Here is a 24,338-nt window from a genome sequence, read left to right as displayed (position 1 = left end):
ACCGCATCAACCAACATCAGAAATCAAGGAGACACATTAGCAGAGAATGCTTATAAATAGTTTAATGAATTATTCCATCTCATAAATACAACGTATAGATTAGAAAAAGCATCAGTCACAGGAGAAAACGAGAGTTACAGTAGTTTTGTGCAAATACAATCAATTACTTGAATTTTCAAACGCTTTAGTGAACCCCTTAAAATAAGGAAAAAAAAACATTTTGGCACTTTTCAAGTAGAACTTTCTGAAATCATTTTCAGTTTAACATTGGATGTTTTAATTCTGAGGTAAAGTCTTGGGAATTCCTCACTTCTAACACATTATTCCCCTCTGGAACTAAAAGTTTTAGTGATACTCCACTCTCTCAAGAACTAGGACAGCTTTGTGCAAACAATACCATGTTGCGTATTTCTATTTTAGTCTTGGAATTCTTTACCTCATTCTTGTTCCCTACCAAACATCAGCAGCAATTAAAATCTATTAGCCCTTTAGCTTCTTTTTCCAAATGAGACCTCTCTCAGCGGCTACTGTACCCTGATTAGCCTAAAAAGCACGATCAGTATCTGGTGAGCGTTTTAATCAAAAAGTAGTTATAAAAACAGTAAGCAGGAGTAGCCTCTGAAAGACCCTTCAGGCTTTAATAATAAGCAACAGACTTTAAGGGGTAGTTAATGGACACGGGTGAGATGCTTTGGTTGGGAACAAGTTTTCAGTATCTACAGCAAGTTTGAGATATTGCTGTATATTATTATTATTATTATTATTCTATTTGAGGCCAAAGTGGAGACATTTCTGATTACAGTCTCAAAAGTGCTTCGGTTTGAAGGAATGGCCTTAGAACTCTGCTGCCAATCTTCAGCTTACAAAATAAAATAAAAGTCAACTTCAAAATATCCCTTTAATTCAAACAACAATGCAACCTCTAATCTAAGATTATTTTTCACATATAAAGGCAAATTCTTTCTTGACACGAAACTCTGTTTTAGTCCTCTAACCTCAGCTCCACAGGTACAATGGCCAGGGATGTATCCAGCAGGCAGAAATGGGGACAGCCTGGAGGGCCTCATTGAGGTCCTCTTTGCAATAAAGAGAACAAGGAGGACCCCATGGCCAAATCTGCATTCATCCATCTAAGTGTTAGATAAGTTTGACATGGTGCTGTCTTTTAAAGAACGCCTACCATGGCCACTTAATCCAAGCCCAGGCTTTGCCTTGACACTTCAATGTCTTTGTTTAAGGTTTTGCTCTGCTGCCCTCCAATGCCCTCCTGCCAGCCTGCACCCCCTGACCCTTCACATATAAGACAAAGACTGCTTATCCTTTCACCAACACTGGCGCTCGACTCTGCCTGGCGAAACGCCTGTTCCTCTCGGCCAAGGCACTGCTGTGGCAGCTTTCCCTGAAGCCTCTGACAAAACTTCTGTTCTTCATAGAGGAGCAGCAAACCCCCTTCATTTCATGTATTTTTTAAATTTTAAATTCAAAGCCTTATAAAAATACATTTTTTTCCATCTCAAGCTAATTCAATTCTCTTCAGATATGCAAAATAGACTGATTTTTCTCTTTGTAGTACCAGCTTGGTGAAAGGCATTTGTGTTGGTATAAATAGACCTTAGTAAGACATCTTAACACATGCAGATAGTATGTGCTAAAAATTACTGCTACTTTCAACTACAGATTATATAAGTGTTACATAGCCCTATACCCTTTAAGGACAGCTGCTGTGTTGAGCCTGTCTCTGACAATGATACCGCTCTGATAATGTGTGTCTGAGGTGCAACAGGGATTGTGTAACTCCACTCTGAGCAACTGTTCGGCATAAGGGCTCTGTCAGTCAACAGTGCGCGAGCTGGCTCGGCTTTGCCTTTTACTTTAGAGCAGACACACATCCTCACAGTGCATTGTCCTTTCAGAGTTCACCATAACAGGGCCTGTGCTATCTTGGGGCAAACTGCATTTGCTTGCTAAAAAGGTACAAAGTCACAAGTCTCCATGGTGATGGCAGCAAGTTTACCATATAGTGAATCTCCATAGCAACAGTGACAAGTGTGGACAGCGACAGCAACACATCTCTCTAGCATATCAATGACCACAGCAACTTTGACATACTCCTATACTGCATATGGCTTGGTGAGAGAGATGCTAGCCCACACATCGTGCTCACACGTGTATAGAATTCCATTACTATACTTTCAGCACAGAGAAGAGCAGCAGTGTCTGTTTCTTTGGAAGTGCAACCCTCCCTCCTTTTCATATCAAACACTTTAGCAGTGCGGTAAGCACTTTAGAAGCGTTAAATTTCGAGCTTCTTAATACTCATCTTACAGATGCAAGGTCAAATACAAAAGTGTACATGAGAGTGACACTGCTGCTCCCCTGCTATCTGTATTTAGTTAGAGTAAACATGCATAGAGAACAGAGACCCCAGGTAAAGAGCTAAATCTGCCTGCAAACAGCATGACACAGATTAGATCCACTCCTACAGGCTCTAATAAACACATATTAATCCCACTTCAGCGAGAGCTGGTTATTATATGACCCGCCCCAACCCATCAAAGCCTCAGCTAACCCAAGTCATAGCCTCAGGTAACAGAGGCTTCAACAACACACATTTCAAGCCACGTTTATGTAAGTTAGAAGATAAGCCAATCCATTCCTACCCTCACATGCCACCTCTACGATCACAGAGACTCGGTTTAAGCAATAACAAGGGGAAAACAACAAATCTGTTCTATCCCATTTACAACCCAGCCTCGCATTCAAACCCAGATTCCTGTAACACCGTGAGACTACCGTCCCTTACCCCAACCCCTGCCCCCGCCCCCCCATTCCCCACCCTGCATGGAATGACTTCTGTGCTTGTGGTCAAATCACCTGCTTTAATGATCACTTCAGAGTGACTTGATGTCACTGGATGACTCAGTGCTGCAGTAGATGAGAGATGATCACCTCAACTCCACAGCTGGAGTCTACAGATTGACAGAGTATCACATCTGTGCGCCCATCTGTACTCCTCTGGTTGTGGACTTCAGAGCCTTCTCCTGTTAAAGTAGTTTCAGCCCTGTTGACAAATTCCATTAGCATCCAGCTATGATCGTAGCAATAATTCTTTGGGTACATGGTACTGGAATTAGAGTGAAATGACTGCTGTCATCTCTCTAGTAGTAATAAAGACCATATGGCTTGCTGCAGGAACTCCTCAAGATTACATTAACACTATACACTGTAGTGAGAGACCATCTGAACCTACAACAAGAATGTTAAATAATCTTACTTTTTAAAAGCCAGTGCAAAGTTAATAAATGCAGCATGATGCTTTTTTTAAAGCCTCAGGAGACAAATGCAGGTGCTTTACACACAAGCTCCCGGATGCACTATTTACAGGTGGACTGTTTCTCAGGACTTATCTGCAGAGAGACAGTGCAAGTGAGCTGGGTGAAGATCTCATCATCTAGACTGCAGTGGTTGTCCCTGATTTCATGACGAAATGGCTAACCCTTCCCTCTCTTAGTGCTTTGATTTCTTTTTGTTTTTTTGACATCACTGCCAATCAAGTGAACAGCTGATTGGATGGCAGGTGTTAATGGTCTTAGAATGAACCCCCTCCCTTCCCGAACTGGACAGTGGAAGAATTTTATTCGAAGAGATCTGTGTGTGCATATAGGTCCACCTCTCTGTTGAAGCGATCTATCTCTTTATTGGCCTCCTGAATATACTCCTCTATGAACTGGTCCATCACTGAATATATACATGTAAGGAAACTACACATACCATTCAATTCTACAAACACAATATGTAGGTGAAAACAGAATAAACAGTGATACTTGTGGTGAAGGATACAAGGGTGGAAATTCTGTTTCTCTCCAAAGAAACTGACAAATTGATGGCCATTATAGAAGTAACCAGGAGGGAGTGGTTCCAGGTGCTTCTTCACCTATAAACAAAATAGGGCATAATATTACGAGAACATTTCTGTTGAACGAGAACGGAACATTTCTGTTTTCTGTTCCTTTTTTCATGTACATGTGTTTGTGTTACTCACATGAATGTTTCTGATCTCCTGTGGTGTAAGAGTTCTTTTGGTCTTCTTAACTTTCTTTGTCACTTTCTGTTAGAAAATGTGAAAAGGCAAATCCAGAAACTGGCATGTGTCTCAACCATAAGAGTGTCTGAACATACAGCATAGTTCCTAAGTAATGTGGCAGAGGCATTTTTTTTGTCTTGGCTGCATATTAGAGCACACTGGAGTTTATATAAAAAATTAACATGACATTAAAGAGCACAATGTGAGCTGGGTAAAGCATAAAGAAATCACAGCCCATTTTATACACAGTGTATACAAGAGTGTCTGCGAGAGTGACAGTGTTGCTCCCGTGCTGTCTGTATTTGGTTCAAGTAAACATGCATAAAGAACACAGACCCCAGTATAATATAAAATTGTCAAGTATAGCATTGCAAATAACTGACTGACTCCCTGAAATCTGTGACCCACACATCACCAGACAGTGCAATTATTTTCTAGTGATGCTCTGCTGCAAAGTGACCTGCTGTCCGAAGAGTTCTGAGGCACTTGGTTGGACCTGACCTTTGTTTTTGTACAGTTTAGCATTCATCAAATCATCAATAAAAAGCAGTTCTGCTGGCAACCATACATGCCCATTTCACCATGATGCCAGGGTATACTTTGATCATTATGGGCACATTTCTTTTTTCTCGCCACTCTTTTCATCACTCTGATACAGAGTAATATTTACATGTCTATTTGATTTGAACTGCCGTTTCCTTTATGTAATTTTCAGTCAAAATAGAAAAACTTTTTTTTTTCAGATCCGAAGAAAGAGTTGTGCTCTATTTTGTCTTCTCTCTCAAAGATGAAAGCTTTAAGTATTGTTTATCTGCTGGTCACAGTTTTGGTGGTCTACTAGGTATTACATGGTTGTTATGCATCATGGTTTATCTCTTAATTATTTTTGAACTTCTGATTCCTCTTTTTCTTTTGACTTTCCCCCTTCTGATGCAAGTGTTATACCTAATACCTTTATACCTAATCTCCTCTGAAATATCTCCTTTAGCCAGTTTAGACAAACCTGAGAAAGAAAACAGCTATACAGTTAAGATGTGCACAGGTAATTGCGTTTAGGTAGTTACTTGTATGAATGTTAGTTGTCTCTTTGAAGGGGAAGATGATGTTGGTGACACTTTTGGAAACAGCTTTTTTGAGCTGCTAGTTTCCAGATTGGAAGGAGGGAAGACAAAGTCATGGTAGAGTGCATACAATTAGGTTATATTTACTGTGTTGCAAATTTTGTGTAATTTTCTACTAAATATATGTTTTCTGCTTTTTTTCCTGACACTGAACAATGAATAACTTAATGGCCACTTTGACTGGACTTTCAGCTTCCTAATGCCATGCTTTAAACCACTGACACATCTTTGGTCTTCATGTTAAGGTATGACAGAAAAAGAGTCTATGTGCAAGTGAATCAACTCTAGACCTTTTGCTATCTTTTTCTGCATATACTGAAGATGTAAGAACACATAGCTGGCCAAGAAAAACATCATCCAATTGGTCAACTACTTATGGACCACTGAAATCTGGGAATCCATGTAATTGCTACACAGTTCCCCAAATACACAGGTTTACTTTTGAATTAAAACTGGAAGTCTGCACTTTAACATCCTAGTATTCATTCAAGTTTAAATCCAATGTGCTAAGGGATAAAGCCAAAGCAACTAACACTGTTACTGCCAACTTGTGCATGAATGAATGAAAATACCTGTTTAGCACACTGCCTGAGCCAGTCCTTTAGGCCTTCCTGGGTGATTCCCACTCCATGGAACAACAGGTAGCAGCTGTCTGTGGTCTTTCTACTATAAGTGGACCCCTGATCAGGGGAAAGATTCACACTGCCACTGACAGAGTTACAGCTCACCTCCATCAACCTGTTACTGTCTGCTTACAAGAATGTACACACCACACCCACACACACACACACACACACACACACACATACACAAATCACATTTATGCACTAAATTTGTATGTAACACAGTGACAATTTTTTAGAATCATCAAACAGGGACGTGCTGCACTGCCCAGCGTGCTTACAACCACACATTCCACTCTCACTACTCCTCTCGTTACAAAACGAACTCCCAACAGCACTGTACACACAAGCAGGAATTAAAACTAGGATCAAAATAACCAAAACAATGCATTATAATATAAATGAAATCATCACAGGGATCTGACAGACACTACAGTAAATCAAGAGATACCAAAAATCATAAGTGCTTAATACAAAACACAGATGATTTATGGTGATAACTGAGCATTACAGATGGCATTAGGATCTTATGAACTCCTGCCAGGTGGAAAAAATAAATGGACTACACTATCCAGAGTGCTTTTCATGGTGCTGAAACTCAAACAAACTACTAAAATCAACTCATAGTAAATCAACTTATCCCAACCACTCTAAACAGCCGTTCAAACCTCTGCATTCTACTCACTCTCTCCATGCAACTACACCACAGAAGGTCACAAGGACAAATAAAGGACAGGCTCGAAGAGCCTTCCAAAAACAACTGAGAAAAATGAGTGGAAACAGAGGAGAACTGAGATGAGTGGAGCAGGCCACACCACTGAGGATTTAGACGTGAAAGTCCTACCGTTCAGAAGTAGCCCAGAGGGCTCCTGTCTACCACTTCCCAAAGGCAAGTCTCATATTTACCACACACATAGATTTAAAACAGACAAAGCCATTGGAGGAGAAATCCTGCTGTTCGGTGATATATGTTAAGAAATGTCTGAAAGTTATATATAATTAATGTCTAAAGCACAGAATTAAAAGACAATTTAGGAGTAAAGAGAGAAGGAACTGTAGAACTTTACCAGAAAACAGCACTTTCCCACTGATGTGATAGATGTTTCCAGTGAAAGGGCTGCATCTGAGAGAAGACTTTAGTCCTGAGGATGGAGAGGAGGAAGGGGAGGAAAGGGAAAGCAGGGGTAGAGAGAGAGAGACAGAGATATAGAGAGTTACACCACATAGCAGGATCAGCTTTCATCACTCTACTTGGTATCTTCAGTGGATCTCTGAGCAGCATGTTCACACAGAACTCTGACATGCTGCTAACACCTTCAATTCGGATTACACCATCTTTATTTTCTATTACCAACCTAGATGAAAGAATTTCTCTCTCTTTCGCTCTCTCTTTCTCACTGACACACACACACACACACACACACACTCACCTTTGCAGTGTTGTAGGAACAAGGTTTTCTCTAGTGGACGGCTGAACTGCAAATAGTGTTGAGACATGGAGACAGATCCACAACCAGACACAAATCTGCCCTCCCACCTACACCACAATATGCATTACAATGTTATTGTAGCACATGTAGTTATACATTCATATACAGTCTCTCTCTCTCACACACACACACCCACACACACGCTCACCAGCCAGGGTACAGCAGGTATCGGGATCTGATCATCTGTGGCTGAGAGAAACCCCTATCGCTCAGAATCAGCCGCATATCTTCAGTTCTGTAATAGAGTAAAAGAAACATCATAAAGCATGGGTCACTACAACACATCTGCTGCTGTTCTGATGCTGGGGCCATATTACAGAAACTTCCTATCTTTAGTCCTAAGTTAACATTTGATAAGACCAAGACATGATTTTTCACAAACACAAACACACAAACACACACACACACATATTACAGAAGCAAATCTTATTAACTTGGGAATTGACATGAAAAAAGAAAACATGGAGGTCTGGAGAATACATTTGCTGCTTTTTTTGCTGTGTTAAAAAGCATAGATTTAATAGCAAGTCAGGTATATAATTTCACCTTCACTGCAAGTTCAGCCCTTTTCACTTGTGCAAAAAGTTAAATGTCATGTTATGTCACATCTCGTAAACTCATGTATCATCTAGAATAATGTTTCATTGTCAGTTCATAGTAAAAAGATCACAGAAAATGTAGATAAAAGTTAGAAGAAAACAAACATGCAATAAACTGAAAGTGAGAAACACTAATGTTATTCCTCTGGATAAACAAGCCACACATTCAATTCAGTCACCTTGTTATTTACTGCCATTGCTGCAATAATATATCTGGCAAGTTTTCATTGACATCAACATATATTGGTTATGATAAGGAATGAAGGATAATGTGACTGCAATATTTTGATATTGGGCTGATATTAGCAGAAAATGCTAAAAAGCTGTATTTCTTCCTATGAGCATGTAAGTAGTTTGTGCATAATAGCCTACTTTTGGCAGCCCATCTTAAGTTAAGTTCTTCAATAAAAAATGGATCATTTTAAGGCTATAGAGAAATATAGAATGGTTGCAAAATCATTATTTGTATCAGAAAAGATAAAATGATACTGCATTGTCTTTAGTTTCATGTGTACAAATGGACTTGCTGACCTGGTCACAGCTCCTCTCTCAGCTAGGATGAACGCTGCTTTGGGGTTGGCTGAACGGATCAGCTGCTGCATGTGTTTTAGCAGAGGGTGCTTCTGGTCCGTGGTCAAACCCGTAAATACCACATTATTCACCACCCCTGTACCACATAGAGAATTCAATACAAATGCTGCACAAAACTCTACACTTATACATGCGTGCACAACAAAAATGAAAATCCCTACCCTGACTGCACTGCTCCAAAAGTTTGGGGAAAAGAAGCCTGGGGACAAAGGGAAGGTTTGAAAGAAACTCAACCAGACATTTATTACTGTATGTAGCATTAAGAAGATGACAACAGTGCACAGCTTAGGGACAAAGTGATCATCTTACCTGTGTTCCATGAAGGAAGCTAGGGGGTTGACACAGGCTGTGACTGTACCCACACTTACTCTGCTCTGAACCCGTGGATCTGCATGAGACACGATAGCTTGGACCACATCCAACACATCAGTGCACCTATAATATACACATACATACATACTTTACAGAGCCTTGCAAAATTATTTAACTTCCTTAAATGTCATCAGATTCATGTGGATTACAAACATTTTATATTTTTGACTCTTGACTCACTTGACACTTTGATATTTCATGCTGTCACTTTCTTTTAAAACACTGACCCTCAAAAAGAAATCAACTTAAAGTGACATTGGTTTTATGTAAGCAAAAATGTAGCTTGTGTAATTATTCAACCCCTGTGCTACAGAAGCTCCACGTTTACACGGATGAAAGATATTCCTGTGGAATCATTAAAGAAGTTACCTTTTCTGGATAAAAAAACCTCCTTAGTTCAAGTACCATTGGTCATACTGTGAATCTGAAGGAACGCTATAAAAATGACCACAGAGCACTAATGCAATCAGAGATAAAATTACAGACATGCACAAGACATGAAAAAGCTATAAACTAATATCCAAGTATTTGAATACCCAGTGAGCAGTGCTAGATGAACTGTAAGGAAAGAGATGCTGCATCATACCACCCAGGCACGGACTAGACAATGCTATCTCTCCAAACTCAGCATCAGATTTAGAAGTGGACATGCGAGGGGAGCTGTCACTTTGAAGGAGCTACAGAGTTCAGTAGCTGAGACCGGAGTGAAGATGCACCAGTCAACAATATCAAAAGCTGGGCATAGAGCCAGCCTGTATGGGACAGTGGCTAGAAAGAAGCCACTACTGAAGAAAAAAACACATCAAAGCATGTCTGGAGTATGCCAGAAAGCAGAGCGACTCAGCTAAAACATGGAATTTGTTTTTGTGTTCAGATCAGACAAAAAGCTTTTTGCCTTATATTTAAAGCGTTGTGTGTGGCACAAACCCAACACTGCTCATTTTTCAACAAACGCTATCCTCACAGTGAAGTATGGGGGTGGCAGTATCATGCTGTGGTGATGTTTTTCCTTGGTGTGGACTGGGCTTCTGGTTAAAACTGAAGGACGAACAGATGGTGCAAAATACAGGGAGATACTGCAAGGCGTTCTCTGATGTTGGCCTCTTGGCAGTGCTTGCATTTAAATGTTCCAATTTTGAAGGCAGATCTTTTAGAGTTATGGCACCTATATTACAGAATGCTCTACCTTTATCTTTCTGCAACTGCTCTACCCTGTCCTCCTCCAAAAGACTTGCATGTTTGCAATATTAGTTTGCAATAAAAATATTGGAAAGCACAATCTGCATACATATCCAGATGAATCTCACGACTTAAGGAAGTTGAATATTTTTGCAGGGCTATGTATGAACATCAGTACCACATGACTGTATAAAAAAAAATAAATAAAACCTTCACACATCTTACCCTGGTGTGAGTAGTAACACTCTTGGAGTATTAAAATGCATCTCACTCTGTGTGTCAACAAGGCTGCTCAGGAATCGCTGGAGATGTGGTACACAGAGATCTTCCATGTCCATGGCAGGGGAGTATACTTCCCATCTGTCAATAAATCAACATACAGTTGAAAGTGGACATATATGTTTTGAATCATTTACTGTATATGCTGCCATGATAGCTAATGAACATTTGCACCCACCTGCCACATTCTTGATTTACATCCACCAAGAAATCACAGAGACTCTCTTTATAACTGCCTGGTAAGCCTGAAATGATGGAAAGGACCACCTACGAACAAACAAATACAAAAATTAATCAAAAACATAATGCTACCATGACCTTTAATATGCCTGCAAGAGTATGCATATCAGTGCATGTGATTTAGCTGGCTGACCTTTTGCTCTGACTCAGAAGGAGCTGGTTTATGATGGGCATTCGGGAAAAGAGCTGTTAGGTGGTCACTGCAAACAGACTCCTCACAAACACTACTGCTAACAGCAAAATGCTTCAGGAACCTGGAGATCACAACACAAACCCTCATCAATACTGACTGTTGAGATAAAAACTACCTCAACAGTGAACCCTGCAATTGGCCACTGAATAAACATGTGCTACCTGTCCAACTCCGGCAGCTCTGGATAAGCGGTCCTTTGAGCTGCTCTGGAGCTTGCTGTGGATGTACCATGTGGCTCATGGAGCTTCACTAATCTAGAGTACCTGACAGGATCAGCAGGTTAAAAAAAAAAAACACACACACACACACACACACACACACACACACACACACACACACACACACACACACACACACACACACAGAAAACTCTGTCAAAGCAATCAAAAGATAAGGATATAATGCAAAAATAAGGATATGATGCAGAGCTATTGCATTGTATTTCTGTATGTGGATGGCAGTCTCACATGTTTTTCTGGCCCAGACTCAGCTGGTCTTGGGCCACATGCTGCATCCGAAGCCCAGAATCAGGCTTGTTCCAAACCTGCAGGACCTGAAATGCACACACATTTAATTTAAAAACAAAAGCACAAGCCCAGAATGGTTAAGCCAAAGCCACTGCTGGGAAAAATAAATCAGGGTGATCATGTCTGTGTGTATATACCAGCGAGTAGAAGCTTTTATATCCCTTTGTTTTGGGCATCAGAGTGATGGCCAAGCAGTGATCAGGGCTGTGCAGATGAAAAGGAAGGTGTGGCAGCAGAGAGCTCTCATAATCTATGAACAGCACTGCTGCAGTAGAGAGAGAGTCCTGCAAAACATTCACATTCACATAGCATTTCTGATTACGACTCAGCAGCAATGAATACTTAATCCAACAGACAATGTCAAACTTTGGGGTTTGCAATGCTTTTTAGAAGAGTGTAGCTTTGTAAAAAATAACATAATTGCTCTGAAATTGAGTGTCTAATAAAGTAGTTTCATAATGATGATGGACACTGACCCCATCATAGACTTTGATGGTCTTGATGTGGTTTTTGGAGATGGTGATGGTGCCATAATGTGAACTTATGAACAGTAATCCCTCTGAGAAAAACACCAGCTTCCCTAGAACACAAAATCCCAAAACATAAGAACAAATCTTAAAAAAAGCACTGTACAAATGTAAACATATGGAAGGAAGCAATGAATACCTTCTTCAGGTGTGGAAAGCAGACTGCTGGAGAACACTTGGGATGAGTCTTTTGTTGTTAGAGGGGTGCCCAAACATGTCCCATTCTCCTCCTATTCCCTCACACACACGCACGCACAAGGTGGAAGAAAATAAAAGCCAGAGAGCACAGGATGAGTGTGTCAAGCATGTCTATTAATCAAGCAAAAACTTTGTGTTAAAATAAGTACTACAACATATTTCACCTTCAGCAAGTGCAGAGCCTGCTCAAATAATCTGACATCAGACTCCTCCACCTAAAACCCACAGAGCAGAAGCCAGCAGTCAGTAAAAAGAACAAATTCATCAGTGCTAAGTAGTGCACACTGTAAAGAAACAAACACACCTAGTTTAACTGTTAAACATGCAATTGCTATGTCTTTTTGTTGTTTTTACCACTGCTAATCGTCCCGAGCCGCACAGAAGTCTGAGGAAGGTCATACAACCCTTCGTCACACAACAGTAAAACTAGCATAATACAAAAACACAGCGTAGATAACAAGCACATGCAATATCAGAGAAATACTAAAAGTGGGTGTGCTTGAGTAGAAGAAACTCTCCTTCCCTGCTTTAGAGAGTGAGATTGTCATTCCTGGTCAAATATGTTCACTTAATAGAAAAACATAGCAAGGATGGTACTTTGGGGGTAACTGAAGGACTGAACACTAACATTTTCAGAAGGTTTTACAGATGCACTATTGATAGTATAGTAACTAGAGTTGTTACAGTTTGGCAATAACTGAACTAAAGCACTGCAGAGAATGTAACAAGCTTGTTACCATAACGCATTTTAGCAGATGATTAACTATCATTAAATTATTGAGAATAACTACTAAACTGTTTTTTTGTTCATTGTATGTAAGTAATAAAATACATGTTTAAATTGACCAAATTGATACATCAGCCATCTTGTTTTCTCAATTCTTAATAGCTCCCAACTGACCACTGACATTTAGAGAGTTCACCACTCTCTAAATGTGTTACAGCACCTATGATAAAAATGCACCCAATTCACATTCTGTCTGTTGTGACATAAACCTTTGACTGTAAATCTAAGGACCACAGAAAACAACTGCAATCAGCTTAAATAACTCAGGTCAAATAATTGCTTTTTGCAGATTATGTAGGCCTAGTGATAGACAAAAAATTCTCTTTAATAGAAGATATTTAGCATGCAGAAATCCACTGTTTTAAAGTTTTTTATATTTCCTTTTCTATCTGAGATCTCCACATTTGTATTCCAATGTAGGTATTTAAAACAATAAATGGCAATAAAGTACTTGAGCTTGGACTTCACACAAAACTAGGTTTCAAATACAGGGGGCCAGTGTATTGCAATATGGGTAACATAAGCAGTGTGATTTTACTATGCAAATGTTTATAATCAAGAAGAAAATGTGATAACAGTTTATCTGTCAATGGTCATATCACACATAAGCAATGTATGAGAGAAAAAAAACACCATACCAGCCAGCACATATGGCGTGGGACTGAAGAGGTAAGCACAGTGAAGCAGCTGTCTGTGGAAAGGGCGCCATCTGCAGAGCAAGATAAATATTACACATTTGACTTCATACTATGCAGCACATTTTTACTCTTCCCATGACTACTTTCACTCCGTTAGCTCACTTTGCTGTGCTTTAGCCTGGCCATTCCTGTTTCAGCATAAGGTCATCAATGTGATTATTATTTTCAAGTAGCCAAACATTGTTGCATGTTTCCAGCCTAGGGACATCTTTGTGTTTCATGGTCTAATCACATAACCTTATGTAAATAATAACCTTCACTGTTCTATCCACAAAACACATTTACAGGGACAGTAAAATGTAATCTCTCTGAACTTATGCTGAAACAAAACAGTACTCTGTTACTCCAAAATAACAATTATAGCAGTATTGTCTGGCAGAATACAGAGGGCAGAAGTATGTACATGAAAAACCACAGCACAAAATTTGGCTTGATGATGCCACAATATGTGCTTGCAATGGGTCTGAAATTAAGGCTGTAGCTAATCACAAACTGTCTGCATTGGACCGCCTACTACATGCACTGAAATAGTGGAACAGCACAATTTAGGAAACAATCTTACGCAAAGTCAATAACATACGAGACACCAGATGAACTCTGGCAGAGCAATGAGATCTGAAATAAGGCTATTACATTGTTAAATATTCTATCAGCACATCTTTGCTGTGAATTGAAGCTTGTGCCTCCATCTAACCATTATAACTAAAAAACAGAAAAGCAAGAGATGTGGTTGCAATAGACAAATTTCACCCCTATCTTCAATGTAGATGCTGGACTCCAGAAAGGACTCAGAGAACACTACAGATCCAAGGTCGTCTCCCCCCCACTGGAGATCTGGAATATCATGTACCACCATAGACGCCTGAGGAAGGTCATACAACACCATTACACAGTGATACAGGCACAATTCGAAAACAGTCTATATAACATATACATGCAATATCAGAGAAAAACTGGAAAAAATCTGAGGATGTGACAAACAGCAATACTTACAGTTTTCACCAGAAAGCGACTGTGCTCATCACTGAGAGGCATGACTCTACAGTAGTAAAAAAGAGGTACCACAACACTAATATGTAATTTCACCTGTCAAACAAGGTGACAAGGTGAACAAACATACATATTTTTGTGCTGTGCATGAGTGTGTAAACTCACCTGCCCTCATTGTTCACAGCTTGAATGCTGAATACAGCTTTGGACCTGAATTACAACACAAAGCAAGTAAGCAAATATCATATACAACTAATTACCTGAAAACACACTGGAATTTAAGAAAGGAAACAAGTAATTTAAGTGTATGTGAGAGAGTAAGCGAGATTGAGAGTGAGACCTGAGAGCACTCCTGTACTGAAGCAAGCCAAGCGCATCCAAAGCCAGCTGAAACGTTTGCTCCGCGACATCTTTTGCCTGGGAAAACACAGTGCTGTGTAAGAAAAGCTCAGTGTATAACATTTTGTGCAGTTATTACTTAGCTTTCATAACATGCACTACTGTAAAACCCTGTAAAACTGGAGGTAATTTATTTTTTTATTTTTTGTTGTATTTTTTAAAATATTCTTTACATCCTGACAGCAATTGATAAATGCTCTGACAATAAAATATTTGCTATCTGTGAAGGCCACAGGTCTAAAAACCCTGTCCAATCAGACAGAAAGAAATGATTGGATGGTCTACCTGCCTGTTTACCTACCAACCTTTCAATCTCCAGCTCTTCTTTACATTTACTCTGATCTAAGAAATCGAAGTATACTGTTTACATGGCTATTTGAATAATCCGATAATTGCAGAAATATGACTGATCAGATCGTTGGGTGCATGTAAACGCACTTCTTGTACATATGTACACAGGCCATGTGCTGGCTATTATTGCGCTAATCACTGAATTCTGCTATTTACACAGGATTAAAAGTGCACCTTGCTAGCACTGGAATTGATGGAGAAGCATTTTATTCCTGCCAGCACAGCCTGAATTGCAGCTGAATAGATCTGTGACAGCAGCCTGCAAAAAAAAAAAAAATCAATCAGCTTTACTTCCAATGAAATCAGTGTAATTAAACTAAACTGCACATGCTAACATTGTCTAGCACTTACAGGAGTTCAGTCTTCATCTGCTGGGTGTTATCATGCGCTGGGGAAAGACAGTGAGAAAGAAGAGAAACATAGTCCACATATGTCCACAATACGTCACTCAAAACAATAAGACTAAGAAAAAGTCCTGTTTCACACATACCACCCCTACATGACATGAGCGACGCAGCAGCTATACATGCTACCATTTACACATACATTAGTTATTTTGCAGAACAGTGCAGCAAGCAAGTTCTACAGCCATCCTTCATCCAAATATACAGCCAAACCTGTTAGTATGCTCAATAAAAATCACCATTTGAAAACGAGCACAATGAATTTGTTTACCCTCTGTACCATTTTGACTTGGGAAATGGTTTCAAGCCTGGCTCAGTTTCAATACCCATGTCCTTAAATGTTAGTGGTTTCCAGCATGCTGCTATTTAAGAATCGTGTTTGTGCTAATTTGCTATCATGAAATGTTAACAAGTTTTTTTTTTTTTTTTTTTTTACATTTTTATAGTTTCTATGTTTACATTTACATTTATGGCATTTGGCTGACGCTCTTATCCAGAGCGACTTACAATTTGATTCTATATACTATCCTCACAAACGCATCTTGCGTGCTGTGTTTGTACTGCCATTTAAGAATCGCGTTTGAGCTAGGACGCATTTTTTTTTAGAAACGCAGCCCTAACTAACATAAGCACTGAAATGACAAGCAAGACGTTTAGCATCACTCATGCCACGCAGACGTAGTACATGTGCCCTGAGCCAAAAGCTTTACTGCAGAGATGGGGAACTCCAGTCCTGCAGTCTGGTGATTTTCCTGATTTAGCTCATAAGTTCACCGTGTGGCTTAGCATGTTAAAGCAGGAAAATCAACTAACTTTGCTCACCCCTGCTCTCTTTACTGATTACTGCTCATACCACAAACTTACCTAGGTATGGCACATGAGTGCTGCCAAAGAAATATGTTCTTGCACAGGCCAAGGGGCCCTTAGGTGCAACACACTGAAGGAGCTGAAAAGAAAGAATAGATATAAACAATACTTTTTATTTATGTAAGGTGCTTTTGCATTGTGCTTGACTGTTGACTTTGTACACTTCTTTCATCTTACCATGTGCTTGGCAGGGCCCCCATGAGGCCCTGTGTTACGAATCTGGTGGCCCTCAGAAGGGAAGGTAAAGCAGTGGCTGTCCAAATCCTCTTTAGAGGAGTGACTCCCAAACAACACGAATGGCTGTCGGCTTTTACTGACAGACACACATACATACAGGCCACATTTAATGTCTCTTTATACTTTTCACATATTATATATATATATATTTATATATATATATATATATATATATATATAATACAATACAATACAATATTGTAACAGAAAATGAGATCTAGTCCAATTATATTACCTGTTATCTGTGATGTTACTTGAAATGAGACCATGGGAGTAATATGTTCTGAATGGCTATGGGAAAAAGAAGAATATTACAACCGTTCCTTAGTTTAGAGATAATAATTGCATATTTCAGAATAAGAGCAACTGCGTACCTCTGCAGTCTGAGCCTCTGACAACTCTTGCATGGACAATGCACTTTCTATGCCCAAACTGGAGAACAAGCAGCTCCACTGCCTTTCAAACGACTCCAAATCCTGCAAGAGAGCATCACTTTTGTATCAGCTCTTGTTTGTTGGTATTTCTGTGCACTGGGTAATTAGGCAACACTGTCCATTTTACCTCATTGAGCAGACAGTCCAAAGACACTGGGTCCAGTCTTGCATATATCTGCCAAAGCTGTTCACTCACATCAATCAGCTAAAAAGAAATTACACTTTTAATTAGTAAAGACTGCAACAGGAAGGTTGTGTGTGTGTTTCTGTACAGATAGCAGTATTCAGCAATGTCCTCTTTATACTTTACCTTATATTTCATGGTGAAAAATCCTCCAGCGCCGATTCCCTCCAGAGCAAATGCTTGAACAATGGGCCACTTCTCCAACATGAACACATCAAACTTCTGCATATGGCCTGAAGACAACAGTATTCAAAACAACATCAATGGCAGAATGAGAAAAATAATCAGTTAATTTACATGCATGAGTTTTGGGCTTACTATGAGAGCTGTAGGGTATTCCAATACAAGTGCAGTCTTCAACCATGGACACAAAGCTGGAGATTTTGAACTCTTCTGCTGCTTCTTCATCCTCATACTGTGTGTGTGTGTGTGTGTGTGAGAGAGAGAGAGAGAGAGAGAGAGAGAGAGAGAAAGAGACAGAGAGAGGAATAAAAATGGTAAGAACATTTGTATAACTTGTGTATTGAATAAGAATCTTGTTGTTGTTTAAAGAAATTAACAGTACTACAAATAATAGTCAATTGGGGGTAATACAAGATTGTTGACTTCCCAAAACAGTGTACTATGTGGCAAATTGGCAACATGCTGAGAAACATTCTCAGTCTTTCCATAAGTTTGTAAAGAGCAATGTAGCAGATTATCACCTCTGTCTCAGTCATGCAGTGCAGGTGCAGATTCCTCCAGTGGGAAACATAGGGCAGCAGGTAGCTGTAATTCACTGGGTTACAGTACAGGTGCACACTCTCTGCCTTTATCAGAATGATCACATCTGCGGACAAACAAAGAGCGGTTCACGGTATAATAGCAGAGTATTAAAGCCACAACACAGCAGCTTTCCGGAGTCAAAGAAATAACTTCCTGAAGAGGGTCACTAAGAACTACCTGATAATCCTCTTCATATAATTACACATCCTTTATTTAAAGGAACATCAGCTATAAGTTTAAGGAATTTTGTTTGAATTTTTTTAAAGAACATCTTGGAGTGAATTATAGTGTCATTTATAGACTTTGCTGTAGTTTCAACAACAGCTCGGCAAATACTAAATTTATTAAAATACTGTGTCTAAATGTTTGCACAACATTTCCTCTAAAACCAAGGGTATCAATAAGTAGTCGGCCCCCCCACCGTTTGCTGCAGTAACAACCTCAACTTTCCTGGGAAAAGCTTTACACTTTGTTAATATTTAAATGTATTCATCAACAAGACATTAGTGAGGTCAGGCACTGATGTTAGATTATAAGATCTGGATCACAAATGTCACCCCGAGTCATTCCAAAGTCATTTAACGGTGCTCTATCACTCCAGAGAACACTATTCCACCGAGCTTTATACCCCTGTAGCATTCAGCATGGTAACCTTAGGCTCATGTGCAGCGTCTCCAGAGTGTCATATTCTATTGCCAATGCTTTTCTCAGGAAATGATATGAGCTGTTTCAGTACAAATTCACTGAAGGTTCACTGAACACAAGGGGTGTCCAGATACTTTAAGACATACACAAACTTATTAATAAACACATCCTCTACAGAGAAGACACTTCTGTATATTTAAGCACACAATTAATGTTTATTTGCTGAATTTAACATACTAGGAAAAAAACAAAAAAACTTGCCTGTGTAAAATTTATTTTATACCATTTTATATATTTTATTTTTTGGTTATTTTCCCCAACATTTTAAACTCAGCAAGTAAGTAGAAACTGTGTGTAGTATAAAGTCATATTTAAGTTTGCTGTCTGTACAGAATGTTACTGTATTTTTACTTAGAAAATCTACAAAACATGCAATTTGACCAGTGTTCAAACTTCTGCATTCATATAGTGTATGATGGATGTGCTTATGCATTTTTTTGTTGCGTATTTACCAACCATATTGTCTTTGCCTGACAATGTCAAAGACAGCTTCAACATGAGCACAATTAGTACAGTGAGGAAAAACAACGGGCTTTACACTCAGATGGTCACTGGAAAATAATAAAATATGAAACATATCTGTTTTAAACAAAAATAAACAAAGTCATACGGAAAAAATCATCCTATGTGTTTGTATATATGCTTATCAAACAATGAACTTAACTTGCAGAACATTAGCTGTTTATTTTTCTTAAGCAGGATGAGAAAAGTGATCCGCAGGGCCTATAATACTCTGGGGAAAACCCTGAAATGCATGAGTTCACTGACCAAACTGGAACATGTGATTATGCAAACTCAGAAACCTGGAAGAATCTCATGTCCTTTTGAGATTATTTTCTTTTTTCTCTTCTACAGCACACAATGGAACGGCTATTGGAAGAGAACACCAGAGCTGGGAATCATCATGTTCACATTTCAGTGGAGACAAGCAACCAGTGTTCACAACCCTGGGATTAAGCTAATAGTGGAGTGTGGCTCATTGAGTTGGGTCATACCATCCAGCACCTCCTCAGGGAAGTCTTCTGGGATCTGCTCCTGGTTATGCTTATATAAATCAAAGAAGAGGTAGCTGGCCAGCTCACTGCAGCCCTCATTATATCGGCTATCGATGCCTAAAAAATCCACAAAAAAACAAACATGAAACAAATGCAGGGTAATTAACTATAACTGGTTTTCTTGTACTAGCCGCCACAAAACATTCTGTACAAGGCAGATACCTGCCTGCAGTATTAGTAGCATGGTGAAACATAGGCATTAAAGACTTAATAAACATTCTCAGTCTGGCTAGTTAGAGATATTAAAGGGAATGGATGTCATCAGGTAAAAAGGACAAACTCACCTAGCGAGCAGAGGATGCCATCTGGAGCGGTGTTCCCTTCATCCCTCAGCAAAGCCTGGACTTGACGCAAGCGTAAGCAGCTGCAGGCACAGCATATTTTCATAATTCTTTCAAAACTTTTCTTTTACACTGTATAATACACAGACATAAACCAGTACACAACAGAGTCTAGCCTACTAAGTCTAGTAAGCAAAATCACCATCAGTCAAAGAAAAACACATTGAGAGTGGAGTAAAGGGTGCAGTGTAACTTGCATGTATATTTGCTTGCTGTAAATGTCCTGAACAGATTTCAGCTGTCAGTACTTTTTTTATTATGTATTTCTAACAAACTATTCAGAACGCTATGTATAGCAAGCTATTCAGAATGCTGCTGCAAGACTACTTACAAGGTCAAATTGAAGGTGCCACATAACCCCCTTACTAAAATCTCTTCATTGGCTTCCTGTTGCATATAGGATCCAGTTTAAAATTCTTACTCTCACTTACAAAGCACTGCATGGGCAAGCTCCTGCTTATGTGGCTGATTTACTCCACCCACATTTATCAGCTCGCTCTCTCAGGTCTAATAATCTAAGATAATTGTCTGTGCCACATACTCACTTAAAGACTTCTGTTGATTCTTTTAAAAAACAGCTGAAGACTTAACTTTTTAAACAGGCATTTGGGTAATTAGTCTGTATTAGGTTTCTATCCTATGTGTATGTTTTGTGTTTGTCTTTTGTTTAACATTATGTTTTTTGTTTTTGTAAAGCACTTTGTGACCTATGTCTGTGAAAAGTGCTGTATAAATAAATTTAACTTACTTACTTACTTAACATTTGCTGAAAGCTAGATTAAAGGTCTGAAATTAGGACACTCCCTAACTCCCTCAAAAGCCAAGCTGTTTTCATTACGTCAGTAAAGGTGTATGGCTTAAGAACATTTTAACTTATTTCTAAGTAGCCTGAAAATGCTGTAATCCTGTAGACTTGTTTCATCATTGTACCACTGGAATGAACAGCCATAATTGCACATCCCAAAAATGTATACTAAACAACAATTTCTTTTAGGGCAGCAGTTTCTAACTCTGCTCCAATAGTTGAGGCAGAGTTTGGCTCCAGCCTAATACACTATATCTCCTCCATTTACTGTCTTGCACAGGTCCTTGACTTGATGGATTGGATGGATCAGGTGTGTAAGAACTGGATATGAAATCTGCAGGAAGGGGGTTGATTTGAAAATGTCCCTCTTGGATAAATTCACTGAAAGAAGTGTTGCTTTGAATTTTCTTGATTCAAACGTGTACACCAGTTCCATATGAATAAAATACCCCACCACTCTTTCAAAGAGTAAGCAAAATGAACTACAGGTGATTGTGCTGAATCAAGTCAATTCAAAGCAACACATTTTTTCATTGTTTGTATTTTGGTTCTGCAATGTTAGCTACTAAATACTGATGAGATAATATTAATAAGCAAACAAATGGCTAAAATAAAAAAGACGTGTAATGAAAAAACTATCCAGAGGCAAAACCGGCCCCTTTCAGCAATGTTGAATAAATAACTTGCTAACGCTTACGGATGTTCACACCGTGCTAGCAGCTTAGCGGAATTAGCTGCCTCAGTATCTCGGTGATAAGCTCAGGTCATGTGGCCTAAATTATTCAGACTAGGTGCTCATCCATCAACAGTTCATTCAGGTAACGTAACGTAACCGAACATGGACATAAACGCGATGACGGTTACAGCCTGGTAGTTAACGTTTTACTCGACGCCCAACACACCCACACTGAGCATACTGAGATTTACGTAGGTTATTCCCGTTAGCCAATAGCTTAGATAAAACAGTGCAGCGTGTATTCACAAACAGACCCACAATTAATCTGAATAATTTTCGTATTAATGTCCAGTTAGCAGGCTGCTTAGCCAGCTAGGTTAAGTCGAAAGCTGGCCGTCCTTGGCTAACGTTTCAGCCGCGCTACCACAACAACCGTCACCTCACTCGAAACAAAACATGTCGCTCAAGTAAGAAGCAATTCAGACGAAGTAAAACGGCTTAATGTTGTAGTCACCTGACTGCCGGACCGAGAAAATAGGGCCTTCCGTTAGTTCTGTTTATACCAGCCATATTAACGATGCAGGCATTAAAAAGTCAGGTTTTGAACAGATACTATGCCGTTATTTTTCAGACGCACACGTCCTCATAGTCAACAGTCGCAGCTGGAGAAGACAAACGCAGCCAAGACAGCATAGTAACCGCCCGTACCATATCACCAAATAGGGGGATGTGTCGTTAACTATTGCAATTTTTGCTTTAAAAACACTTGTTTTATCTTGTAAGAAGGACAATACCATAATATTTCTACACGAGTTGATCATCCGAGAGGTGTTAAGAATGTGAATACATTCCTCTGGCAAAAATGAACTCGTAAGACTATCATTGCGTCCCCTCCACAGAGGTAGAAGTGAAATATTCTCTTACAGTGGCTAATGCAATACCCTAACAATGCCTCACTTCTCAGCTGTAACTGGAGACGTTTTCGTTTTTTGCAGCTATATGTCATTACATATGTCATTACATATCATTTTACAAATGTTCTTCATGGTGGCATATATGGTAATCACGTCCATAAAGATTTCGCGCTAAAATTTCAGAGGGTTTTGAAATTCAAAGCTAGCCTTACTGCCCCCATATCCCCACCCCCGTCCAGATTTATCCACATTCCACAGCTGCTGATGGCTTTCAGATACTTGCCGGCTTAAAAATGTTTCAAGAGATTCAAAGACAGTTCTGTCTTGATGAGCTCGGTTTTTTGTGAAGGATTCATCAACATCTACAGATTATGAAAAGAATCATGGTGTTTATTTTATGGAAAGGCTATTAATGTTTTAATATATCTTTAGAAACACAGTATGTAAATGGAGCTTCCCTAAATGTGAAGCTGGCCAGATGAGGAGATTTGTAGTTGTTTGGCGAAATTTGCTCAAACCAGTGTCAAAATCACACGCACAGCAAATCTGCAAAAGTTCCTGCACAGTTACTTTATTTGCTTAACTTAAAAGTTTAAGAAAACTGCAAGTCAAAGCAAGATTTCTGTTGATATTTTTCATAATAGTTTGCTTGCTTTATATTTATACACATTTTAAGATTATTCACAGAAGAGTCATCTCGCGCAGGACCCCCAAAAGTTCAGAAAGGCCACTGCTCAACTGCAGATTTCAGTATAAAATTGTTTACATTGAATAAAATGAAATTCATTTTGCTTGCTCATCATGGTGTCTCTATTATTAAGGCTGATTGTGGGACAGAGAGCCATCAAACAAGTGCTTTTTACCTGACAAACATTTTCTTAAAACCCCTGCTTTTTTCTTTGTGTTCTCCATAATTACAACCAGTAAAATACTGAAAAGCTGGTAAAATTGCTGGAGGAATACAGAAGAAAGGATCGAGAAAGGTTAGAGGTCAGAGTGGTTACAGCAAGAGTAAAGCCACAGCTGAGCTATTCTGAATTGTACTAAGTCCTATTCTTTATTTCTTTTTTGTCTTATCCTTTAAGCCCCTCACCAACACACCCATGCACACACACAGCCAGAGTTGGACAGTATAACAGTAAAGCTGCAGAACTAAATTGGTCACCAGCAGAACTTTGGCTGTACTGTCTGCCACAGTAGATACATAACTCATGTGGCAATGGATGCATTTTAATGTGAAAGTGACCAGGTTAACTCACTTTTTTAAAAGTCAGTGAGCCTCAGTGTACTCTTTAAAAAGAAAAGTAAAGAAAATCTTTCCATATGACGAAAGCCTATATACGTAGAACCTTTTGCATGATTAAAGTGTTCTTTGCATCTTGAAAGTGTTTTTCAGATTGGGAAAAAATGTACTATAGATTGTTCTATGTAGAACCTTTTTGAAAAGGGTTCTGTATAGCACTATTACCATGTCAAGCTTATACCAATAGCAGAATCCTTTTCTGTATGGAGCCATCTATAGCACATTCTCTGTCAATCTGAAGAACCTTTTATGAAGCAAAGGTTTCTTTGAGTGTTCATGGTTCTATATAGAACCATTTTCTTTTCTAAAGAACCCTTGAAGAACCATGTTTTTAAAGAATGTAGTTTGAATTCTTTTTTCAAACTTCATAACATCTGATCTTTGGAAATAACATTTTAAG

At 39.1% G+C, this 24,338-nt stretch overlaps 1 protein-coding gene across 2 annotated transcripts; it reads right to left on the bottom strand.

The window, feature by feature from the left end:
• Positions 1-47: 47 nt before the first annotated feature.
• Positions 48-22,406, bottom strand: c5h20orf194 (chromosome 5 C20orf194 homolog). 2 transcript variants are annotated; one of them, XM_017690438.2, is made up of 37 exons: positions 22,236-22,406; positions 20,184-20,263; positions 19,840-19,956; positions 18,079-18,203; positions 17,693-17,789; positions 17,501-17,607; positions 17,318-17,395; positions 17,131-17,232; positions 16,992-17,047; positions 16,697-16,832; positions 16,517-16,598; positions 15,600-15,636; positions 15,423-15,507; positions 14,839-14,915; positions 14,664-14,708; positions 14,502-14,547; positions 14,259-14,370; positions 13,449-13,519; positions 12,188-12,238; positions 11,965-12,055; positions 11,775-11,878; positions 11,436-11,582; positions 11,239-11,324; positions 10,933-11,034; positions 10,712-10,832; positions 10,517-10,605; positions 10,285-10,419; positions 8,818-8,943; positions 8,670-8,707; positions 8,449-8,584; positions 7,467-7,553; positions 7,259-7,365; positions 6,896-6,970; positions 5,778-5,953; positions 4,043-4,108; positions 3,841-3,934; positions 48-3,738 (listed from the first exon to the last, which is right to left on the bottom strand). In XM_017690438.2, the coding sequence occupies exons 1-37, from the start codon at positions 22,289-22,291 to the stop codon at positions 3,635-3,637; spliced, it is 3,444 nt and encodes a 1,147-aa protein (XP_017545927.1). In that variant the 5' UTR covers positions 22,292-22,406; the 3' UTR covers positions 48-3,634. The 2 variants fall into 2 exon arrangements, with proteins under 2 accessions (XP_017545927.1, XP_017545929.1); XM_017690440.2 differs by having other exon boundaries at positions 10,933-11,025.
• Positions 22,407-24,338: the final 1,932 nt, after the last annotated feature.

The sequence above is a fragment of the Pygocentrus nattereri genome, chromosome 5 (assembly GCF_015220715.1).
Source record: "Pygocentrus nattereri isolate fPygNat1 chromosome 5, fPygNat1.pri, whole genome shotgun sequence".
Classification (NCBI taxonomy): Eukaryota; Metazoa; Chordata; class Actinopteri; order Characiformes; family Serrasalmidae; genus Pygocentrus; species Pygocentrus nattereri.
This window is presented reverse-complemented; position numbering and strand designations above follow the sequence as displayed.